The 24,944-nt window shown below is 35.6% G+C and overlaps 2 protein-coding genes across 3 annotated transcripts; one reads left to right on the forward strand and one right to left on the reverse strand.

Annotated features, from left to right (window-relative positions):
* Positions 1 to 18: 18 nt before the first annotated feature.
* Positions 19 to 8,238, reverse strand: LOC100180917 (progesterone-induced-blocking factor 1-like). The gene is made up of 15 exons (XM_002121173.4): positions 8,033 to 8,238; positions 7,715 to 7,890; positions 6,924 to 7,024; positions 6,391 to 6,549; positions 5,893 to 6,019; positions 5,515 to 5,648; positions 4,940 to 5,075; positions 3,929 to 4,128; positions 3,458 to 3,572; positions 2,961 to 3,104; positions 2,377 to 2,568; positions 2,006 to 2,148; positions 1,580 to 1,652; positions 1,191 to 1,358; positions 19 to 868 (listed from the first exon to the last, which is right to left on the reverse strand). The coding sequence occupies exons 1-15, from the start codon at positions 8,169 to 8,171 to the stop codon at positions 563 to 565; spliced, it is 2,313 nt and encodes a 770-aa protein (XP_002121209.1). The 5' UTR covers positions 8,172 to 8,238; the 3' UTR covers positions 19 to 562.
* A 1,151-nt stretch (positions 8,239 to 9,389) lies between these two features.
* LOC100187229 (non-lysosomal glucosylceramidase) lies at positions 9,390 to 23,262 on the forward strand. 2 transcript variants are annotated; one of them, XM_002127000.5, is made up of 20 exons: positions 9,390 to 9,555; positions 9,899 to 10,031; positions 10,737 to 10,825; positions 11,115 to 11,230; positions 11,960 to 12,184; positions 12,954 to 13,053; positions 13,601 to 13,749; positions 14,166 to 14,268; positions 15,896 to 16,017; positions 16,510 to 16,667; positions 17,040 to 17,177; positions 17,497 to 17,568; positions 17,976 to 18,067; positions 18,331 to 18,438; positions 18,768 to 18,919; positions 19,303 to 19,409; positions 19,861 to 20,003; positions 20,443 to 20,549; positions 20,821 to 21,012; positions 21,503 to 23,262. In XM_002127000.5, the coding sequence occupies exons 1-20, from the start codon at positions 9,459 to 9,461 to the stop codon at positions 21,683 to 21,685; spliced, it is 2,586 nt and encodes an 861-aa protein (XP_002127036.1). In that variant the 5' UTR covers positions 9,390 to 9,458; the 3' UTR covers positions 21,686 to 23,262. The 2 variants fall into 2 exon arrangements, with proteins under 2 accessions (XP_002127036.1, XP_026694107.1); XM_026838306.1 differs by having other exon boundaries at positions 21,486 to 21,686.
* The last annotated feature ends 1,682 nt before the right edge of the window (positions 23,263 to 24,944 follow it).

Genomic DNA, 24,944 nt, shown 5'->3' on the forward strand with positions numbered 1-24,944 from the left:
CCAGGCACAAATGAGGTAAATATATTTTATTTTACGCTGCAAACTAACCAAATACAATATATTGTTGCTGGTTTATAGGTGATTTGTTTGTAAACATTATTACTGCATTAAAAATGAGACACTTTTTGATTACACACATTCTATTCTATATGGGTGGGATCCTACAGTGAAGCACGCCATGGGACCTGGGATTTATACTAGAGTTGGCCCATTACCCCAACATTGTATATGCACATTCTATTCTATATGGGTGGGATCCTACAGTGAATCATGCCATGGAAGCTGGAAATTAGTAGAGTGTCCCATTACATCAGTAACTTTGTAGGGCATTCGAAAGAAGCTGTCTAACACCAAGGTATGAGATTTTGGCTATACCTGGCCCATTACCCCAACATTAAATATTCACATTCTAATCTATATGGGTGAAGCCCTACAGTGAGGCATGCCATGGGACCTGGGATTTATACCAGAGTTGGCCCATTACCCCAACAATGTAAATGCATACAAGAGATATAAGCCAGAATTGCCTTATCACTCTAACACCCATCATAAGCCACCACCTCTACATTAACTCCCTCATCTTCCTGTACCTCTCAGGGTTAAAACTCATATTTTCCTTCTTCGTAAACACAATGGGCTTTGGAAAACGTTGACCGTCGGATTTCTGCTTCTGTCTCGGCGAGTCTCCACTTGCAAGGAGATCTGCTTTATATTTAGGTGTGTCTAATTGTTCAACCAAGTTAATGGGAACCTCTCCCTGCCTGGGAGACCCCATGTTAGCAATCACACGCTTCATTATCGTTAGTTCTTGTTGGTGGCCAAGTAATCGGTCTAAATCGCTTGACATGAGTTGGTTCTTTTTGCTCAACTGTAAAATAGAGGGTTGGAAGTATTTAGTAAATTGGGAGAATATTTAGAATATTATGCAGCATAGATAAGCCTTCTTAAATAAAAATAATAACTCTTAGCAACTTGGATCTGGTGCTACAAAAACCTGACAACCAAAAATCCAGTCCAACCAATTGTATAATCTAAAAGTTATATATTTCGGCTAAATAGCATTGTCAGTCTCTTGTTTAAAAAGAATCCTAACTATTCTGCTGCGTTTGCTACTTTAAGCATAGTTTAAAATATAAATTTGCCTTCCCAGTATAAAATATACACTAACTTAAACACACATATATCATCACCTGTAAATTCTTATCCTCTAGCATCTTAACATGCTCCTCCATGTTATATAGGCTCCTCCTATGCTCCTCCACCTCCTCATCTCTTCTCCTCATGCTCTCAATGAGGAAACTGTAAGGTTGCTTGCTTTCCTCAAGTAAACGATTCGAGTTCGATAATTTTATCGCCATCTGTGTATTGGAGGGTGGGGTAAAATCAAAATTTAATTAAAAATTGGAATCGAAGTCAAATTATATATAATGCTGGGGTAAGATGGTCCATATGTTCCAATTTGTTAAGTCGTCACATTCAGTTGTTAATATTGAATATTTACAGAATTATATAACAGTTCCTACGAATTGTAGAAATCACGCAGGTTTAAACAGTTTCAACATATCAATATATGACAAACCTGCTTAGTTTCTTCTTCTCTCCTTTGAATATCCGATTGTAAACTTGTGTTGATTTTCTCCAAACGTAAAACTCTGTTGGATATGTAGGGTTAAGAGTTTTTACCTAAAGCGTGTTTTAATGACTGAGGTTTTGCTGCCAATTCTCTTCTCTTCATTGCTTTAATTAACCTAAACTTTGTTACTATCTCCAAACAGATGCACAAAAACATTATGTTATATTATGACAGAACGATAAGCTTATATTATCTGGTGGTCCAGAATAAATGTTTCATAAGTTAAACACCTTACTAATATTAGACAATAAATACATAATATATACAATGTTAGAAATGTTTCCCAACCTTTGTTTCAATTGTATAAATTTTGCTGCCGTATTCAAACAGATAAATAACATTTTTTAAATTACAAAAGATTTAAGCCCCAACCTCCTGGCCAGTTGAACGCTTTGTTTCATTCGATGTTTGGATGACGTCGGTACATTTGCACCAAACCCATAGGAAAACAACACACGTTCCGATTCCTTGTCGTCCTCAACTTCAGCTGCTTGTAGTACGATGTCGTCCATTTCCTATTGTAGGGGGTGAGGGATTTATGTGGGGGTTATATGTGTACAAAATAAAAGGTAATAGCAGGGAATGGAATTACAAAAAGTCCAACTCATTTTTAGGACATTTTACACGACAAGCGAAAACTAAATGAGAGGTGCAATGAAATATCCATATATGTTTTGTATAAGGACCCATACCTCAACGGCCGCATTAATCCATACACACAATGACATAAACCCAATCCACACCTGCTCCATATGTTCATATGCGGCCAACCTTGTCCTGGCATCTTGTAACGCAGATTTCATCTCCATTTCTCTCTCCGTGGATTTCTTTTGTAGATCGGAATAATCTGAGGCGAAGATTTCCAACTTTTTTGCAGCTTTCTCGTAATTGTTGCGAGTCCGCTCAAGGTTGGTGCATGTCTCCTCATGGATTAACTGGAAGTTGATATTGAGTTGCATTAGTGGTGTTTAAACATAATCAATACAACATTGAACAGTTTTCATTGGTTTATAAAAGACTAAGAGGATTTATTACAAAAGCAGAGCTCTGTTCCTGGCCTTGTATTTGTTATCGGCCGAAGTGGTGAATAAAATAAAATAACAAATGCAAAAACACGAAACAAATCTCGGCAAAGTTGACGCTTGATATGTGTAACCCTAATTGACAGGGTTCCTTTAATCAAAGATAACATAGACATCATATACCAAACATAGACATCATATACCAAACATAGACACCATATACCAAACATAGACATCATATACCAAACATAGACATCATATACCAAACATAGACATCATATACCAAACATAGATATCATATACACCTGTAGTCGATCGAGTTCGAACGTCTTTACGCGCGCCTCGTTTTGAAATTCAGATAATCGTGAGTCGATGGTGGCCTCTAGATGGCGTAGTTCCTCGGTGAGTAGGGAGCAACGATGTTCGGCTTCGTCGCGTTGTTTCATTATCTGTGGGAGTTGGGGTTAATATGTGGCTATGTATGGTGTAATGGCTCAGATAAATGTGTACGGGTTCTTTGGTTTATATGTCTGTATGGCTGATAATTTGGACAACCCATTAGTGACCACTGGGTTGGAGCAATTGTCGTAAAGTGTCTAGCCCAATGACACATACGCCCATAATGGTAGCAGTTGAGTCTTGAACCCATATCGTTCAAATTAGAGGCACTCACTGTAATATTATTTTTTAGTACTCAGATTCCAGTTACATACGCAAATAACGGCAGCAGCTTCATAACCTCAGGGCTAGAGAAACATTATACAACAATACACATGTATTTATGAATACAACAACAACACACCTGGTCTCTATCATGTTCCACAGCTTCCTTGCCTTCTTTCAAACTTCGATTTTCGCGTTCGAACGAATGTTTTGTGTCGCTTCGTAATTTCTCAAGTTCGTTCTCGGTTTGAAGCCTGGAAAGTAGTCTGCTTATCCAAAGTAGTAGCTTATTGGATGTCTAAATTATCAGCTATACATTAAAATGAAAAAATCTCCCCAAAATAATCACCCACAAAGCTGGCATGAGGTGTATGAAACAGAAAACCCGTGTTATATCGACTGTCAGAGCCCAACCATGCGAAGGTAAATAAGTTACATACGTGGTAACTTGAAAGCGGGCACGAGGTGTATGAAACAGAACACCGTTATAATGACTGTCATGACTGTGTGACTGTCTGAGCCCAACCATGCGAGGATAAACAAGTTACATTCAATATTCACAATGATTTAGTGGGCAAATCACATGGAATATACCCGCTACAAAACCCACCTTATTCTATCCAGTTCGGTTTGCAACCTTCTTTCATAAACAACACGTGATTCATCTCGTGAAGCTGCATACTTCTCATATAATTCCTCCCGTGATACTTTAGCTTGCTCCAACTCTCTCTGTGTGCGTTGTAGCGTATCTTCACATCGCTCAAGCTTGATGCTGCACTCGGATAAGTTGCGCGTCAAATATTCCTTGTCCTTGGTTGGAAAATATAAACAAAGAATAAATGTAACATATGATGTGCAACACCCAGGAATTGAATTAATGTAACTTATTTTTCCTCACAACTACAGTCGTTATAACACACATGAACACAAATGGAATATGATAAGAACATTTTCAATAGTAACAAAGTAATTAAAATAAAGAGAAGTGAATTACCCCCTTTTATCTCCGGCTACACTATGGAAAATTTGTTAAACAAAGCATTTCTGCTAATGGAATAAGTAGACACAACTCACAAGAGATTTAGCAGTTTTTTTGTAAATAAATTTCTGAGGAAAACTGTGGCTGTTTCCTAAACAGTTTGTTTATATAGAGGGGGGTGCCAGCTGTTGCAAAACTAACGGTATACCATCTGTGCCTTGCTGCAGGACCTCACCAGCATAGAATAGATAGTAGTATGGAATCAAGTTATTGGATGTATGTATAGGAATTTAGATAATAGAAACTGTTTGGAACAATTTGAGCCATGCACTCATGTATGGTCACTTTAGTGTTAAGTATTTTATTCTTTTTTAAATGTACATTTATATGTAGACTTATAGAAAAGAGTGAAATCGTCCCTATATATACGACATCTCTGGTAGATAGTGCGGGTTTCCTAATACAGTTACTGTAAACAAGAACCTAATAGAATAGAATGTCAATGTACATATACAATGTTGGGGTAATGAGCCAACTCTGACCTAAATCCCAGCTTCCATAGCGTGCCTCACTGTAGGACCTCACCCATAAAGATTAGAAGTGAGAATTAATTTACTTAAATATATTTATAAATTATTGTACCTGTTTTAATAGTTGTGTTGATTGAATTGAATGGTTTTGTTCTTTCTTCACTTCTTCAAGTTGTTGACAAACAGATTTATGTTCAGCTTCCAGGTATGAGTGTTTGTGCATCAGGGTATGGTAGTTACTCTCAAATCTGGGAGAATATTGTTTACTACATGGATGATAAAGTAAAGTATGTTAAAATAGGTCAACTGTGGCCGACATCTCGGGTAAGCATGTTTCATTACTTGGTTTATTACAAATCTTTAATAAATAGGTGCTACAGTAAAGTAGTGGAGTAATGGGCTAATCATGGCTTATATTTTAAGTGGCATGCTCCATTACAAGACCCCACCATATTAGAATAGAATCAAGCAAACTATAAATGGTGGTTATGTAATTTTAAAAAAGGTCCAATAATAGTCTAAAGCCTAAACCCTAAGAATTTCCATTTCTCGATATTTTTTCGTTTTTAAAATGCAAGCTAAAAAATTCTTCGAAAGTGCAACCAAGAAATTTATTTTTGTAAGGTTGTAAACTTTTGATCAACCTTAAATATAATAAACTTGTGGTTAATTTACGTCACACCTCACCTTGTCCTTTCTTCTTTTACCGAATCATAATTCTCTGATTTATTTCGATTTTCAGCAAGTTGTTGTTTAGTGCGTTGTAGCTCTAATGTTAATTCATTCACTTTAACATCGCACTGGGAACGTTGGTGTTGTTCCTGTTAATATAACAGGATGAGATAAGACAATTATATAATTAACGCTGTTGCCCAAACAGAACACCTGTGTTATAACAATTGTCATTACCCCGCCATGCGAGGATAAATAAGTTACATACGTGGTAACTCGCAAGCGCACACGAGGTGTATAAAACAGAAAACCCGTGTTATAACGATTGTCGTTTCCAAATTAAATATATAATTTTTTAATAAAACCATCCATCAAATACAAACACTTTCAAACCTGTACAAGTTCTTGCTTAGTCATGTTTAGACCATGTGACAATTGTGTGACGTCATGGGATAGCTTGTCTCGTTGTAACTGAAGGTTGTTGCATTCGATCTTAAGGGGTTGAAGAGCTTCATATGTTCTGTGTAGATGGGGGTGTTAATGATGGCACCCTGGGGTGGTGGGGTAATGGGGCAAAGTTCCATGTATGTGTATATATGAGAGATGGGAGAATACATTAACTGTGAGGTGTGAAATGTAGCTTAAATAAATACACCATTCAAAATACTTTAAATGTGTCAGTCAAACACAGAGGTAGCGAACCAGCTGAGGGTTTTGATAAAGGCCTTTGTTAGCATGTTTGTTGCCAATAAAACTTTTTTCTGTAATTTTCCATAACGAAAAACCATTTGTAACAATCAAACATGCCATCTGTTACACATTATATGTTTAGATTTGCTTGTAATATAATATAGCGAATAAGTCTAACAAAAACACAATTAAAAAAATCACCTTAATGAGAAATACTCAGAGATAGTGAGTTCTTCTACAGGTCGTGCTTTCATCTCAACATAAATATCTTCAGTTATTTGATATCCTTGCTGTAACTGGCTTCGTATGTTCGATGCTTTTGCCTCAAGATGTCGATTTGTTTGTTCTAGTTCACGTTGTCTGTTTTTAACATTGGTTTGGTGTTATGAATGGGAACCTAAGTACAAGTACATACATTGCATATCGTATGGCGGGCAACGGCGGTGTCATGACCCGCATGTTCTGTTTCATACACCTTGTGCCCATTTAAAAGTTACCACGTATGTATTTTTATGGGTGATTGTTTAATGTATGGCTGAATATTTGAACAACCCATTGGTGACCACTTAATTGGAGCAATTGTCAATAAGTGTCTTGCCCAATGACACAAACGCCCACAATGGCAGCAGCATTAGGCTTTGAATCTGTAACTTATTGGCTGGTGCCGGACCGTCTTATACACCAGAGTGACAAGGGTCTTGTCACAAGACACAAACTATAAAACATGGAAATACCTTTGCAATATAATTTTGAGTTCTTTCTGAGTTTGAATTTGTCTTTTCTTTGAATCATCTTCTTGAATTGCAAGTGCGCTTTCCAACCTTGCTTTTAACATCTAAAGATGAAATTGTTTATTATGAATAAATGGTGTAGAAGTATTGTCACATAACAGGGAAATCTACGCGAAAAAATTAAACTAGTTTATAGAACTGACTTGTAATAAATTCCGCGAATCTGACCCTGATCTGATGTACATATACTTGAACGATTCTTGTGTAGTAGAATACAGTAATGAATTGGTGTTACAAAAACGTAACCAACAAAAAAAGTCCAACCACTAATGGTAATTGAGAATTATATTTCGCCTAAATGGCATCGTCAGTCTCAAATAGAATACCGAGTTTATAAAACTCTTTTGTTACTATGAACGTTCTACCCAAAGTATAAACAGAACACTGGGTAAGGGCAATTGTTGTGTCTTGTCCAAGGATATACCTACAACAGTAGGAGCATCAAGCCTTGAACCCAAGAAATTTGGGCTAGAGGCAGGCGCTATAACGATAAAACAAGTTTTTTCAATAAAATTTTTATTTTATATTGCTTAAAACAAGTAACTGTACAGTTTTAATAAAAACAATTTTTATTAATTTTTTTTAAAAAAGGAAAAAAAAAGATTTATTTTTTTATTTTTTGCATAAAAAAAGTAATTGTACTGTTTTAAAGTTAAATTTTTTTCCACGCCACTGGTAATTGTAAGAACACACCATGCAAATAAACCCGACATCGCAGTCTCACAACATCTCACTTGTTTCTTATGCAAAGCATCTTCCAGTCGTTCCTCCAATTCTTCAACTTGCCTCATATTCTGTGCTTTTAAATTATCGACCAGCAACGACTTCTGTGATAATTCAATCTTTACCAACTGTAGGTCATGAAGCAACTTCTTTCGCTCGAATTCACTGTGAAGAGCTTTCTTTTTGCCTGTGGGTACATTAGTGTTATTCAAACTTTAGCAGGGGAATATTGGTCATCAAAATCACGTGCATATTTTTAATGTCCATGTCCGATTTTTTCTTTTTCCAAAATTTTAATTTACAAAATAAATCATTAAAAAAGTGTCAACCTTTATGGAATTCATGATCTCCAAAAGATAAGTCGGTCAACCCATCTGTGACGTCATCACTCCCAGTTTCACCCAATCCACTAATAGTAAGAAGCGTGTCTCCGCTTGTATCGGTTACGGACTCCCCGCTTTTGCCCATTTAGACGACAAATTAACTTTATACAACCAGTAGTGATAAAAATTATAAATATAAAAGCTATTCCAAAATTACTGTAACCACAATTTAATATTAAAATGCAGTGAACAAAACTTGTTTCAGACGGTTTTAAAGGACGTAAAATGGCACCAGACACTAATTAAATCACTACATACTTAAGTATTACTTCAAACTTAAATCTAAAACGTTAAATTAAGGTTTTTGCATAAAATATTAGGTCAACATGACTAAAATAAAATTACTCATGGATTTAGTTTGTAAACAAAAATCAAAGTTGCCCACCGTAACGGATTTCTTATTTCCAGCGGTTTAAATTCTAATTGGGTTGCAAATTGCATCATCATATATTTTCACATTTTAAAATGATTCTTTGCAAAATATTTGGTTTAAAATATCATTTATGTATTGATTTATAAAAAAAAAAAAAAAAGTTTTTCTGTTTAATTATAGTGAACTGGTCAAAATATACTTCTTCACTAAATAGTTTGTAAACCAACGGTCTTTACAATAATTTAATCACTTTCTACATTTCAGGTAACATATTAAATTAGAGGTTTTAATTAAATAAGATTAATCTATAAACCGCCCCAATTTATTCCTGAAAATTGGAACAACAAAAATAAATGCACCCCACAGCTGATTAATAGTTCTGCCCATTGTCTTTTGTTTGTCTTTGTTGTCAAGTCGCGCGACGTTCGCGATTTTTATTGTGTCGTCACAAAATCACCTTCCATGAGAACTATATATAGTGGCGTGACAGTGAGTCATGTTATAGTAAACTACATTGTATTTACGAGGTATTGTGTGTAGTCGTGTAGCTAGTATTGGTATGTATGATGTAATACGTTTGATATGTATACGTAAACGTGTCCTATATTAAACGTGGAGCTTAGGACGTGTACGGTAAACGCGAACTACTTTTGGGTATGTAGGAAAAGGTTTCAATACGTTTTTCGTAAACCACTTTTTACTTTTATTGGTAAGTGCTTTATATACAAGGCGCTATACGTTAAGGATTACGATTTCTTAATGGGATATTCGTAACACATTCCGCATGGTCGCGTAACAGATAGCTTAAAATACACGTATTTGTTAATGATGTATTCAAATGACAGACGTAAAACACAGTACAAGTAAAAAAATAAATTCCAGAAAAAGTTATAAATAAATTCTATTACATTTTAAATTTTTAATCTTTTCAGTTTTTAGCCTATTAAGCGTAACATTGTAAATTGTTGTTATAAATATTTGTGATTAAAAGTGAATTATATGGATTGTGAACCAGAATGGTGGAAACAGTTGGAAGATGTGAGTTTGAACCACCCTTGTGATGAGGACGATAATAATCTAATGCAAAGTTGGAGGGGTAAGATGACTGGGGGTGAACTGTGGTTGTTGTTAATGTTTGGCTCTTAACTGTAATCCTTGTCTCTAATTCATTATTCGCGCAACTTAATTTGAATAAATGGACTCCATTTCTCAGAAATTAGTTAAGTTATTTCACAGCTAACTTTTATGTATGGCTGATAATTTAGACAACCCATTAGTGACCACTGGGTTGGAGCAATTGCTGTGTCTTGCCCAAGGACACATACGCCCACAATGGCGGCAACATTGGGCATTAAACATTCTCAGAGCATAAACCCCTACATACATACATGACTATTCCCACTTCCCAGCCACCACCTAAACATTTTTTAAACTCCCAGGTAAATCGCTTGGCCACAATGTTCCAGAACATGGATGGAAAATAGCGCTGAGTCATAAATTCAAGACCAAACCAACCCCATGGTCGTTCCCACCTTTGACTCAGATCCCATCTGTTTTAGGACTCGCTGTCAGGTGAGGTATTTATTATTAGGACAAGTTTACGGAAACAGAAGCATAATCTCACCCACACAGAATATAATGTGCGTATACAATGATGGGATAATGAGCCAACTCTGGTCTAAATCTCAGGTCCTATGGCATGCCTCACTGTAGGACCTCACCCATATAGAATAGAATGTGCATATACAATGTTGGGGTAATGGGCCAACTCTGGCCTAAATCCCAGGTCCCATGGCGTGCCTCACTGTAGGACATCACCCATATAGAATAGAATGTGCATATACAATGTTGGGGTAATGGGCCAACTCTGGCCTAAATCCCAGGTCCCATGGCGTGCCTCACTGTAGGACCTCACCCATATAGAATAGAATGTGCATATACAATGTTGGGGTAATGGGCCAACTCTGGCCTAAATCCCAGGTCCCATGGCGTGCCTCACTGTAGGACCTCACCCATATAGAATAGAATGTGCATATACAATGTTGGGGTAATGGGCCAACTCTGGCCTAAACCTCAGGTCCCATAGCGTGGCTCACTGTAGGACCTCACCCATATAGAATAGAACATGTTACATGAAAGATAAAACAAATCTAAAAGCACAGAGGAGAGGTATAGACCAATTGTAACAATTTATGTTAAATTGTGAATAATTTGATAACCATATTTTCCACTGCTTTGGTTACTATGCTTGCCTAATATTGTTAATTTTACACACAGGTACTTACAGTATTACAACCAGTTAAGAAGAAAGAACAAAAAACCTTGCATGGACTTCTTTAACCAACACCCATTAAGACCAATATATGGTAAATTTAAAATATATTTGTTACTCCTACTGTGTATGTAAGGCTATGCAAGGAACATAAGGCTAAAGGTTGTATTGAACCAACTTTAGCTTAAACTTTTGGCGAACACTCAAACTCTCAAAGTTGGGCCAAACCTCCAAAGTTTATTTTATACCGCTTCTGTTCTTATATCTATGTTTCTGGTTTCAAGAAAATTATAGCTGCTAGAAATGTTTTGACATTAACATAACATTGTAAATGTAATTATACTTAATATTACATCCACATAAAAATGTTATAAAACCCACAGGTGTACCACTTGGAGGCATAGGTAGCGGGACCATCAACCGTGGGTGGCAGGGTGATTTCTGCAAGTGGCAACTTAAACCAGGAATATATACGTTTGATTGTCCACTTGCTGATCAGGTGAGGGTGTGTTAGGGGCGTGGTCTATAACTTTATACAATATGGGTGAGGTCCTTGTCAGAGAACCTGGGATTTAGGCTAGAGTTGGCTAAAACATGTAACTTATTTATCCTGCCTGGCAGGGCAACCATGGACTTTTGTTTTATATATCTTGTGCGTGGTTACCAGTTATCGATTTGCATCTATTTCCAATATTCTAGCTTTACTAAACTTAATGATATTAAATGTGTCTAATTACCATTTCCTGCTGCCAATTAAAACGTAATGTTAGAAACAGCTCTTCTTGTTATACCATCATCTCATCTGCTATATGGCAAGATACATGAGTGTCTGACACTTTGACAGTCCCGGTAATTGTAAACGACGTTCCGTGAATCTTGCCCTAATGTAGCACCTTTGTTGTTCGGACATTTAATTAAATTACCCTTTTAATTTAGTACCCATATGTATCAGAAGAGCTATTTAATGTTTTACTAGCAAAGTAAAAACAACAGCAGAATAAAAGTTAATATTTTAATCGAATTGTTCCATACATTTACTCTTGTTTTTTAAAATAATTCTTCTGCCACTTTTTTTAAATTTTTAGCAAAAGGCTACCTGTATACTGTACAGGGTTTGACAATACCGGAATTCAAATAAATGACAGAACTGCTAGAAAGCAACTGTAATACGCATGGCAGTAACAGTTTATATTAAACTCCAATATTTTAACCCAAATATCCATCACAGTTTATAGTTTCTATAAGAAGACACAACACAGTAGTTTGCCAACAAGTACTTAGTACCAAGGGACCATCAGGAGAGGCTTTACGAACTTGGAATTGGAAGTACTGTGGTTCATACGCATACTACAATGGATTATACCCTCGTGCATGGACGGTATATGATTTACAAGGGCAAAACATCGTTTTAACTTGTAGACAAATATCCCCGGTATTCCCTAATGATTACAAGGTAATTAAAACAATTAAAACTATTTTTCAAACTATATATATAATCATTACATTTATGCTAAATTAAAATTAAAATTTATTTAAAATTGTTAAAAATTGTTCCTAATAATTATGGAATTTTTCCAAAACACCCTAAACCTTTTTGTTGAAAATTATTAGTATTATATATATATATAATATAAATATAAATATATATTTTTTATATTATAGATATTTTTTAGGCCTATAGCCCATGTTCCAAGAACTTCTAGTGTAATAACTACATAGAATAGAATGTATTGAAACCAATATTTTAACTGTCTTTGGGACTTCTTAAGAATCATAGTTCTGCTAATCAAAGACATAATTTACTTGCGCAAGAAGTTATTTCTTGGTAGGCATGTATTAAGAACTATTGTATGTGGTTGGTACTTGGTAGCAACAGAAGTAGAGCAATGAATGTTTTACGAACATATAAGCAAACAAAGCTTACACCAAGTGCTACTAAATAAACAATAGGCAAACATTAAGTCCAACTAATGGTGTACCAAAGATATTTTTCACCAATAATCACCAGCATCATCAGTTTCTTATTTAGATTCATCCCATTATATACCTTTGGTTAATTTATGTCTATTGCCTATTTGTAGCAATTGATATTTAAATAAATCACATTTCATCATTTAGTTAAAACGTCCCTGACTGTGCATTGTGATTCAATAATGTTCTGCAGTTTCTTTTGTTAATATTCATTAAGTAATTTAATTTTCATTGTTTTGCAACAATAACAGGACACAAGCCTCCCAGCAGCGGTGTTCGTCTGGGACGTTGAGAATCGCGGAAACGAAGAGGTGGAAGTAACTATTGTGATGTCACTGGAGAACGGAACCGGTAACAATGGCCCATTGTTTTATCATAGATATATACTTTATATGTAAACAATGAGTATTATGCTGTTTGTTCATTAAGTGTATAATTTAACGAATAATTATTACTGTTGTTGTTGCTGCTGTACCTTTGGTGTTGGATAATGGACCTTCTACATCCCAGGCCTTAAATGTTTCTCCATTTCTATGTATATAGTAGGGTGGGGGAAGATGGGACACCTTTTCGTTCTATTTTCTCATCTGTTAATTGTTTAAAACACGATTAGGATATTAAATGCCAAATGTGTCCCGTCTTGCCCCATCCTACTTTATATTCTTGTTAAGGGTCGGGGGTTTGTGACTCTTGACTAATTTATGCTGATATTATGAATTAAAGTCTGCACCTCACCCTTATAACATTACATTTATATAACGCCAACCAGATACTTGTGTACGTGCGAACAGTGCGACTCCTGAACAACTGATTCTGTACAGATAGATGGAGGGTGTGCCTCACATCTGACCTTACCCTTATAAAACACATCTAATATACATCATATATCCTTTCCCAGGCAACCCTGAACAACAAAAGAAAGTATCAGGATTATGGAATGAACCGTTCAGTAATACTGACCATAATAATAAAGCAAAGGGTGTTGTGATGCATAATACAACGTATAGGGATATGCCGTACACATTGACTGTAGCTGCTGCTGAAAAGGTAAGGATCTAAGCGTTATAAATGTAAATAACCTTGTTCAGTTTTATTGGTGCCGTGACTCAGTTGATTAGCGTCTGCCTCTGACTTAGAGGTAATTGGTTCAAGGCTCGTTGCTGCTACAATTGTGGGCACAATGTGTATGATACAGAACAATCGTGTTATAATGAGTAATGACTGCCGTTGCCCGGCCATGCGAGAATAACTAAGTTACAAATGTGGTAACTCATAAGCAAGCGTGAAGTGTATGAAACAGAACACCCGTGTTATAACAACTGCAGGTGTTATCTTAACCTCCGTGTTTATATATGTATAAAGCACAACTTTATATATATGTATATAAATAGCACTCAACATTTTTATATTTATATATAGCCAATATATATCTATATACAACCTGATACATAATATAAATACAGCCAGGTGTAGATGTGACACACTGCACCAGCTTCAATCCAACCCACAACGGAGCTGAGGTTTGGAACTCGTTGTTGAATACAGGAAGATTACAATCTAAACCAGGTAAGTTGAATCAGTTGATTATGGTGTTTTAACTTGGTGGCTCTAAAATATTAAAGTTTTATTTCTTAATTCATCAAAACATAAATAAAATATAGAATGTAGGTTGGTTAGTTTACATAAAGTCCACACAATATTTGGTTAATAAGTAAATGGCTACTAGAATTTCTCTCTCAATGTATGTTTATTGAAAAGACACAGCGGGGTAAAATCTGTTTCGGATAAATCTTGTCACACCTGTTTCAAAAGTTTGGTTGACATTTCATCCCAGGCAACCCCTAAAGTAACCCACATATTAACTCACGTTTGTTATTAGGATTGTTGGCAAACATGTTCCATAACTACTGGTCACACAAGACTTGTCAGTTTTACTACATGATATTTATTTGTCATTGAAAGATATATATGTATAAGTCAAATCTAAGTTAGGGTTGTAAATTACTTTACTTTTATAATGGTATCTTATTTATCTTGGCAAATATTGTATTACTCTTGTTACCAAGCATATTGGAAATTATCTTTTATTGGCTCATCTGGTATTAACATAGTGTATTTTTGATTCCCTGAAATCTTGCCGGATAACAGCAACACACAAGGTTTTATGCCAAATGAACAGTTTAAAGATTATTTAGATGTCTGGGGATGCCTTTATTATCAGTATGCAGATACCCGCCTACTTGTGGTGTGTGTTGTATTACAACATGTCTCCTACATAATTATGTGTAGTTAATAAGTAGCTTGGTAAGATTAATTAATATTTGGTGTACCAATGTACTGCCTGGCAGGATACTTATGAAATACTAACCTCCATTATTATTACGTAGGATGATTAATTACCTGTTGCTGCAGACATTTATGTAACTGTAATGGAGCTCATATTGTAATTATATATTGTGTACGGGCAATGGGCATACATATTACATACTTTATATTGAGGCATACAGACTTCATATAAACAAACGTACAAGCTTTATATTGTTTATCAGGGTAATAACACAAGCAGTTGCTAGCACTGTGTTGGCAATAAAAGCTTTTTTACACATACCATGTGATGTGCAGCATAAGGTATTACAACATGACATGATGCTGCTGTTTCTTAATGCATAACATAATGTATTGCATCAAGTTTCATGATTAATCTTCCCTTGTAGATAATTATGTCTGTGTTGCTTTAATATGCAACAGATTTGTCTTTAACTATTTGAAAACTGCGACTATAACATCCTTCAGCATTGCTATTGGGCATGAATATAAGTTATACTATCGCTTGTGCAAAAACCTTGTTTGCAATAATAATACACCAAATAAAATATACGGAAAGTAACGGTGATGCGAGTCATTTTAAGCGCATATGGTTCAAACATAAATACGAAACTTATTCAACAAAAGGCGTTACACCCTACAAACAATATATCATGTTAAGACAATTATTTAAAACAAATATTATGATTTTATAAAAAAAGAAAAACCTGCGTTCTGGCATTCACACATATATAGTAGTTTTTTAGTAATACACAATATCTATTTTAATTATCTTAAAATTTTTCCATGTTCCATCCAATCACACCATCATACTCACTTTGTTAATAACTTCATTCATATTTAATTAACATAAATATTTAATCTCCAGGTAAAAGTTCGTTAACAGCTACAGGCGAGCACACAGCATGCGCTGTAGCAGCTTCATGTAAAGTTAAACCTCACTCCATGGCTGGCTCTATGGACTTTGCTTTAACATGGGATATGCCACAGGTTTGTTGGTGTAGATGATTGGTATACAGTAGGGTCTCATTTTGAAGTAAAAAAACTCACTTCTTGGCCAAGAGACATGGGGTCGAGGCTTGATGCTGCTACCAAGTTGTCACCTATTCATGAGGAAGTTCAAAATATTATTCACACACAAAGTTACATATGTGGTAACTCATAAGCGGGCACGAGGTGTATAAAACAAAACACTAATGTTATAACGACTGTCGTTGCCCCGCCATGCAAGGATAAATAAGTGGTAACTTGTAAGCGGGCATGAGGTGTATAAAACAAAACAACGGTGTTATAGTGACTGTTGTTAAGATCAAGCAAGTAACATTCATGGTGATGGGTTATGTCTTAACGACTCGTAAGTACTTACAAAGCCACATCATCGGTTACAATATGTTTTCATATGGTCACCCACAATAGTGGCAGTATCTTCTCGTTATAACACAAGCACCTATATGCATAAAAACAATATATTTCCCACCCCAGATTCACTTTGGTGATGCAGGCAAACACTACAAGCGTCGATACACGCGCTGGTTTAATGGGGACAACGCTGGTGCTACAATCGCTTCTTATGCTTTGGATAATTATCAAACATGGGAGGATAAGATTGAGGCGTGGCAACGACCTATACTTGATAACAAGTAAGTTATTTGTAAATGGGTGTGTTATGTAGTTTTACATGTAATGGTAAATGTTAACATGTATTTCAGGTTAAACTTTTTTTTAATCCCCACTACCTTATTGAAAGAGGCAAATAAAAGTTATTATTGTTTTAAGTAAAAATATTTAAATTTTTGTTAAGTTAAAATTTAATCCTGACAAAACCTGATCAAAATACCCAACTGCTTATATTCAAATGCAGGGTTATTTAAAACACTGAAATTTTTTATCATCTTTATTATGAGTTTGTGTTCTGGCCATTTGGTCTGGTATGTGTTCAGGTGTTCAGCGATAATTATTATTTAAGAAATGCAACATTTTTATATAAACCTTAAACCTCCATTTTCATCCAGACAGCTTCCTGATTGGTACAAATCGGCAATCTTCAATGAGCTTTATTACATCACAGATGGTGGGACTGTGTGGTTAGAAGTGGCTGAGGAGGAAAATGGAACAGCCAACGGAAAAGTACCGGAAACTTTACAGAATACGTGAGAATTAAATATTGGTATAATGAGAGTTAGTTACATGTAAGAAAAGGGTACCAGGTTCAAAACCTCACGCTGATAGACGTATGTGACCTTGAGTAAGATACTTCATGGACATTTCTCCAACTCAGTGGTCACTAATAGGTTGTTGCATTCTGTGTGTTAAAGTAATGGGCCAACTGTGGCCAAAATTTTATGTCTCATGGTCTCCATTGTTGTAGGGCAAGGGCATCACTTATATAGAACCTAGCATTGAAGCTTCTATAAAGACTATTTTGTATAACATTAGACAAGCAACAAAATACTATGTTTTACTCTACAGAACTAAAGTTGACAGTTGTGACTTCTTGAAAGAATACGGAAAGTTTGCTTATTTGGAAGGACAAGAATATAAGTAAGTTGTTTTGTGACGATAAAATAAAAAGCTTCATTGGCACTTGCTGTGCATTGTCTCCCCTTAGTGTTCATTATGTAAAGTAAAAAGTGCTGATTCAGCAGTTTATTATAACGAATTGTTAATAAGTGTGAAGGGTAATAACATATGTCAGTTTAGCAGCAACGCTTTTATCTAATATTTTATTCAAGTAGTTTTTACCCTTAGCGTGTTTTAACGACTGTCTTTTGCTGCTAATTCCCTTCTCTTCGTAGTTTTATTTAATTTGATCTTCACTATTGCATTCGAAGAGATAAATAAGTTGCATTTATTTATTTACGTTTTGCTGCTAATTCCATTCTTTTTGTTGTTTTAATTATTATGTCTTCGCTATTCTATTCATGGAGATTAACATTATATATACACAGGATGTATAACACATATGATGTTCATTTCTACGCTTCTATTGCCCTTGCTTATCTATGGCCAAAGCTAGAGTTAAGTGTTCAATATGATATAGGTATGTACGTGTTATATGTATGAGCATTAAATATAACTTTTCTATGTGTTGTTGTGTAATATACAACTTAACTTATATAAACACATGTGAAAATTGGTGCAACCAATTTAAGGTTATTGTTTTGTTGACACTTTGTTAAACTGACTGTTAAAAATACTGAATTGGCATGTCGGCCATATTTACATCAAATATTTAAATTTTACTAACTCAACTTAAATGAAACACTCCTCTATGACATCATAACACTTATTATTAAATCACAGCTACCAGCATCCTACATTCGAACCCACAACCTCATAAATACTTAATGGATGGGGTGACCGCTCCCGTTAAAACCCCCAACGTGGTCCCACATGATGTTGGGTGTCCAGGTGGGCTGCTCTACTGTGTTTTCAATAGTTTTTGGTGTTGAAATACTACTTTGCATGTTATGGAATAATGACGTGTAAATTGAGAAATAGAACTACTATACTGTTCTATAAACTAAACATACTTTAGACACAAAAGCAGGGTGCAGGTTATACATTCCTTCAAAAGTGTAAATAGAACAAGAAAATAGAATGAAAATGTGTCCCAACTTCCCCCACCCTAATACTCATACGTTAACACATGACGCGAAACATACTTTATCTTTCATACAGCATATTATAGTGTGATATATATTGAAATATACCAAAGCTAACCCCTCGTACCCCCACAGAGGACGAACCATGGTTAAGAGTGAACACATATTTTGTCCACGACACCGCCGACTGGCGCGACCTCAACCCAAAGTTCGTATTACAAGCATATCGGGATTATTACATCACTAAGGATATTGACTTTCTTAAAGCTATGTGGCCGATATGCAAGGTAATTATTATGTCATAAATATATGCAGGGTGATTGTTATGTCATAAATATATGCAAGGTTAAGTAGTTATTATGTCATAAATATATGCAACGTGATTATTATGTCATAAATATATGCAGGGTTCAGTAGTTATTATGGTGAACTGTAATTACCTGCCTACCATATTTATATCCAACATAAATATATGCAAGGTAATTATTATTGTGTCATAACATGTTATAAATTAATACCTACCATGAGAATGTATCATATTGCCATGACCTACTTTGTGTGGCTCAATTGTATGAAACATGATAAGTATGAAACATAATACCCAAATTAGATTTTAGATGTTAAATATATTTATTTAGTAAACAACCCTAACTTTCCCCTATTTGGTTAGATTGTAATGGAGCAAAGCATGAGGCACGATAAAGATAACGATGGATTGATTGAAAACAGTGGAGCAGCGGATCAAACTTTTGATGGATGGTGTGTTACTGGACCAAGGTATTGCGGGATTATTATCTTAACCCTGGTACCCTTCGGTTACAATACTTGTTCTTCGGCCACTGAGGGGGCATTAGGCGTGTCGTACTTAGTCAGATTTCAATCACATATTGCAATATCCAGGACCGTGGTACAGTGGTTTCGATGAATGCTTCTAACCAAGAGGTTACTGGGTTCGAAGCTTGCCACTGCTACCATTGTTAGAGTATACATGCGGCCACGAGGTATATGAAACAGAAAACTCGTGTTTTAACGACTGTCGTTGCCCCGTCTTGCGAGGATAAATAAGTTACGTACGAGGTAACTTGTAAGCGGGCACGAGGTGTATGAAACAGAACACCCGTGTTATAACGATTGTCGTTGCCCCGCCATGCAAGGATAAGTAAGTTACACACGTTTGGTAGATAAATACGCACATTGCATATTATGTTAACCCACATAACACCCCCAGTGCGTACTGTGGAGGGTTATGGCTTGCTGCGTTACGTTGTATGGAGGAAGCCGCAGACATTCTGCATGAGAAAGATGATCAAGTCAAGTTCCATGATATATTAGTGAGGGCTACCAAGGCTTATCAGGACCGTTTATGGAACGGTTGGTTTGTTATGTATTGTAGCATAAACAACATATGTTATGGTTAAAGGTTATTTGTCATTTAACTGTGTATTGTATTGCAACATGAACATGATTTAAGCTTCAGTATACATGTAATATCCTGGTGTAAAATATGACAAGTTTGTGTTTAAACTGACGAGAAAATCCATGTTTTTTCACCTGGCTGGTTTTATAGTTAATTCAATATTTCTTTGTGTAAAGCATAGAAGGTTGTTTCCATATATTTTGGTGTCCTAATGTTAGACATATAATATTCAATTTAAGCATGGTTTATCTTTGTTTAAAGCGAGACTAAATTAAATTTCCTGTGTGATCTGTGTTTTATATTAAAACTGACCAGAAGTCCATGTTTTATGCAACTAACTTGACCAGATCATTACCCCTCCATGGCTAGCTTATTAATGGGTTATATACGCAGGTAAATATTTCAACTACGATTGCAGTAATAACCCCCAACACAGAACAAGTGTAATGGCCGACCAGTGTGCGGGGCAGTGGTTCCTACTCGCTTCAGGGATTTGTGATGTAAGTATGTTGAGGCCATCGATGGTGGGGGTCACATAATTTCTGTTAGTGGGGTCCGCATTCGTGCTATCCTCCCTCTATTCTTTAATCTTTGTTTAGTGACTATAAACAATAGGCTTGAGTGACTTACCCATTGGGGAAGTGACAGGCTTCCATAAGGTTAACAGCAGGGTGAGGCTGTTTAGGTTTAAAACCAGTGTGTTAATACATGGTGTAACCCTAGTTTTAAAAGCTATGTTACACATCAACACTAAAACACCCCCCCCCCCAGGTCCTCCCCGATGATCAAGTGATGTCGTCATTAAAAACAATATTCTCGCTCAATGTGGAGCAGTATGACGGGGGGCGCCATGGTGCCGTTAACGGAATGCGACCACACGGGGCAGTAGACACATCTAGTGTTCAATCTGACGAAGTATGGACGGGGGTGACGTACGCCCTCGCTGCTACTATGATACATAAGGTAGGTTTATAGTATTTATGTCTGCTATACAATATATATAGTGTGGGGGAAGACGGACACCTTTATAACATGATATCCAAATATCCGGATCACGTTTTAAACAATAAACAACGGTCTATGGGAGTCGTGAGAATACGTTTTATAATTCTTTGAGAGTTCTTTGTTTACTGCCAAATTGGACGAGAAAATAAAATGAAAAGGTGTCCCATCTCCCCCCCACCTTACCATATATATTTCAACTACATGCATAACAAAGCGTTTGCTGCTATTATTATACATACAGTTGAGCTGTAGAGTAAAAAAGCAATAGTTGATGTGTGGCATAAGCCATGTTTAGCCCCGTGTTATAAGGACTGTTGTTTCTCCATCACATCATGTCATTGCATCATTATAGAACCTCAGCCATTACTATGGGTGGGGCCTGTGACTTGCTACAGAGTTGGCCCATCATCCCAACACTATATATTTTCCAGCTAAATACATTACACAGGGCATGTTGAAAGAAGGTTTCCGCACAGCGAGTGGAATTTACAGATCATGTTGGCAGAGGTATGGGATGGCGTTTCAGACACCAGAAGCCATGAGGAAGAACCATACATATAGATCCCTTGCTTACATGCGGCCCTTAAGCATATGGGGCATGCAATATGCATTGGAAAACCCAAAGGAATAGTTTAAATAGGAAATTATGATTTTACATTTTTTCATCTTTTCCACTGGTCAGAATTATTTTATTAAAATTGTTGTTTCTAATTTTTTCCACTGTTACATTAATATAAGTTATTTACCAACATTTTAACCTAAACAGACTTTTTCCACCCTCTCAACTCCTAAAAACATTTTTAACTAATTACCTTTTAAACTTAAAAACTTTTCGAAACTGCCAAAATATCATATTATACGATTTCTGTTACATAGGTGGCGGTAGAGATTACAAAATAGAGTTTTCAATTTTCACTGTTGTTTTCAAGTGATTTTAGTTTTATTTTAAAACGAAAATAATTTTATTTTTACCAAACATTTTTCAGAGTTCCTTTTTTTTCATATTTTGACGAAAAAAGTAGCAAGTGCAAACAGCATAACATGACAACTAGTATCTTGCCGACAGTATTTAACTTTGATCATTTAAACTACACCATAGTTATGTACAACATGCTTAAATGACACTTTTAAAACAAGGTTTTAAACTTTTCAAGTTAAAACACACTTAGACGCTCTAGATCTGTTGGTGGCAACAAATTTATAAAAAACTCATATTTTATTTCTACTTTACACAACACATGCTAAAAATTTTTCATAAATTATTGTTACAAAGTAAAAGATTCGCAACACTGTTTGGAAACCATGTTTGAAATTATTAACTTTACAATTGCTGTTCAAAAGTTAGAAAAAAAAATATTGTTTTTTACAAATTTTCAATTTCCTTTAGGCTATATTATGATCAGAATTGTTTGAATGTTAAGATCAAACATAGAATTAAATCTGAACATTTATGTTTAAGCTAGAACAATATTTTTGTCTTCTTTATAAGCACTGGTGACTTGAAATTAGTGTCGTACAATTGCTATTTATTTTTATAATATACAAAACATAGAAATGTTATTACAGCATAAATAGAAACCCTGTATTTTTTCCAATTATATCCACAGAATTGTGGGCAATTATCAAACCGTTTCAAAAGTCCTTTTTTAGTCTTGACTAAAATTCTAGTTTAAAATTATTTAAATTGTTGATTTTTTATTTTATATCACTTAGAGAAATCTTTAGCTTAAGATACTAGCGCGTAAAACTCTAATTTTCAAGCCAGTTTCAATACAAACATACCAGCCAATATATGTATAAATGACAAATTGTCTTTATTTTTGTCTGACATTGAAAAAAAGATAGTTTTCGAATACTCGCTACAGTAAAAAGTATTTTTACTTCGGACATCACTGAAAATGGATTTAGTTTTAAACTGAATCGTTTGAAACTGATGACAATTGTGTCATATACATATATATGGGTTGGTATGTTTGTATTGAAACAGACCAATATATATTACATCTGATGTTACCATAATGTGCAACACAAGCATATAGCATCTGGTGCATTATTTTGCTGCTACTGCACTTTTATATATCAAGAGTGTTGTTGTTTTTTTTGTATATACAACAATTGCACCATATTTGCATACCAAAGTCACTTTTATGTTAAGTTTTCCAAACTTGTGGCCACAAAGTGCACCCAAAAAAACACAGCGTATAAATACTTTGGTTGTCTTTATTTTAAAGTTAAGTTAACACTTGAGCATTTAAACAAACTACACTGTCAAAGAAACCTCTTCACCCAGCTTTGTTTAGAGGCGAGCAACGCTGTCGTGTAAATGTCGCTTAAAACAATAAAGAAAAGAAATGGGAAAAGCGAACCTGCACTAAATAAAGCTGGGTGTAGATTTTTCTTTGTTTGTTCGTTTAACACCGATGCGAGCTACATGGAAACACTGCATAATATTTTGCAACACTGCATTACGTCATGCGTTGGTGACAATAGCCAAAGTCAGCGCATAAGCTCCGTGTTGCGCCGCCGTGTTTACCAGGAATAAATGCTCCTGTTTTCGCACGGAATGACAACGCGAAAACCAATAAAAGCGGATCAACGTGCTCTATAACCGCAATTAGAGACGAGCGGCGATGAATTTCTTGTCGCGAAAAAAAAATGCTATCGCTATACGATCAACGATCCACTGTCGTTCATAAACAACACTCGTTGCTAAAGCTAGCAGTCAACGACTGACAAATAAAGGTACCTACGACCTCAACGTCGCAACAAGGACTTTGTTCCGCCGCAAGCTACGCCGTAGTTTAAACGCCGCCTAAAAGAACAAACAAAGAAATATTGCGCTGAAAAAATATAAATTCGTTTTTATTTTATTTATAAAGAAAGTTGTTACGAATTATAATATCAAAGTGCTAGCAAGAGGTTGCCCGGATGAGTTGGTTAAAAATTGAACGGCTACGTTGATATAATTTTAGTTATTGGTCATCACTATTTTGAGAAATGGCGGGGAATTTCGCAAACTTTTTGGCAAAATGACGATGGCGAATATATTTATTGTTTACGACGTGTTAGGAAAGCAAAGAAATTAAATAGTGCGCAGACAGTGTTTTATAGCGGGACGAATGCTAGGAAATCCGTATCTTATATTTATGTTTGTTATGTATATGCGTATCTTATATATATATGTTACAAGTTACTGTAGCCTTACTAGCCTTTATGTAATATTTACGTGTTGCTGCCTGCTGGATTCAGTTTTCCTGCGGCTGATAGTGAGTGAAAAGTGTTACTTAGGTTTACTTATTACCCACTGTTTATATTTTTCTTGAGAAAGTCGGTCGTTCGTTGAAAATGTGAGGCATTGTGAACTAAGGTGATCCTAGTATATAGTATAACAAAGTGGGTGATCCTTTAGATGGTGGCCACCTAAAATTTTGGTTTCAAAATGTTTCTTAGGTCTCCCTGATATCCGCTGTCTATTGTGTTTTTAAAAAGACTCGGGCGTTCGTGTCAAAAATAACTTTGAAAATGTGCGAAATCGTGCTGCGTCACCGTATTTTCCACACGAGCCGTCATGAATTAATCAAATGTTAGATTATTACATCATATAGATTGCGTATTGTTTCTTCTGATTTCTACGTTACAGATTTCATAATTTGTTTAGGGGTTATTGATTGGGAGTTAGGGGGTAAGGGTTAGTTAGGGCATGGGGTTAAGGTTTTTACTAGCATAAAACAGTGCGTAAAACAAGCCACAAGACTATAACGTCGCGTAACTAACGTAATATATCACTTTTGTGATGTAACATACCGCGATTGTGACATAATAAATCGTTAACCTTACGCAAGTTAGGCGAATTACGGTAACGAAGCATGTTTCGCACATTTTCAAAGTTA

Source organism: Ciona intestinalis, unplaced genomic scaffold, assembly GCF_000224145.3.
Source record: "Ciona intestinalis unplaced genomic scaffold, KH HT000074.2, whole genome shotgun sequence".
Lineage (NCBI taxonomy): Eukaryota > Metazoa > Chordata > Ascidiacea > Phlebobranchia > Cionidae > Ciona > Ciona intestinalis.

Excerpts from the sequence above, each read along its gene's own strand:
- LOC100180917 (XM_002121173.4), bottom strand. The coding sequence starts at position 8,171 with ATGGGCAAAAGCGGGGAGTCCGTAACCGATACAAGCGGAGACACGCTT. Across the intron at positions 7,025-7,714 it reads ATGCTTTGCATAAGAAACAA|ATGTTAAAAGCAAGGTTGGA; the intron begins GTGAGATGTTGT and ends TTTCATCTTTAG. Across the intron at positions 2,569-2,960 it reads TCGAACTCGATCGACTACAG|TTAATCCATGAGGAGACATG; the intron begins GTGTATATGATA and ends ATCAACTTCCAG.
- LOC100187229 (XM_002127000.5), top strand. The coding sequence starts at position 9,459 with ATGGATTGTGAACCAGAATGGTGGAAACAGTTGGAAGATGTGAGTTTG. Across the intron at positions 16,668-17,039 it reads CGACCTATACTTGATAACAA|ACAGCTTCCTGATTGGTACA; the intron begins GTAAGTTATTTG and ends ATTTTCATCCAG. Across the intron at positions 21,013-21,502 it reads CTGCTACTATGATACATAAG|GGCATGTTGAAAGAAGGTTT; the intron begins GTAGGTTTATAG and ends TACATTACACAG.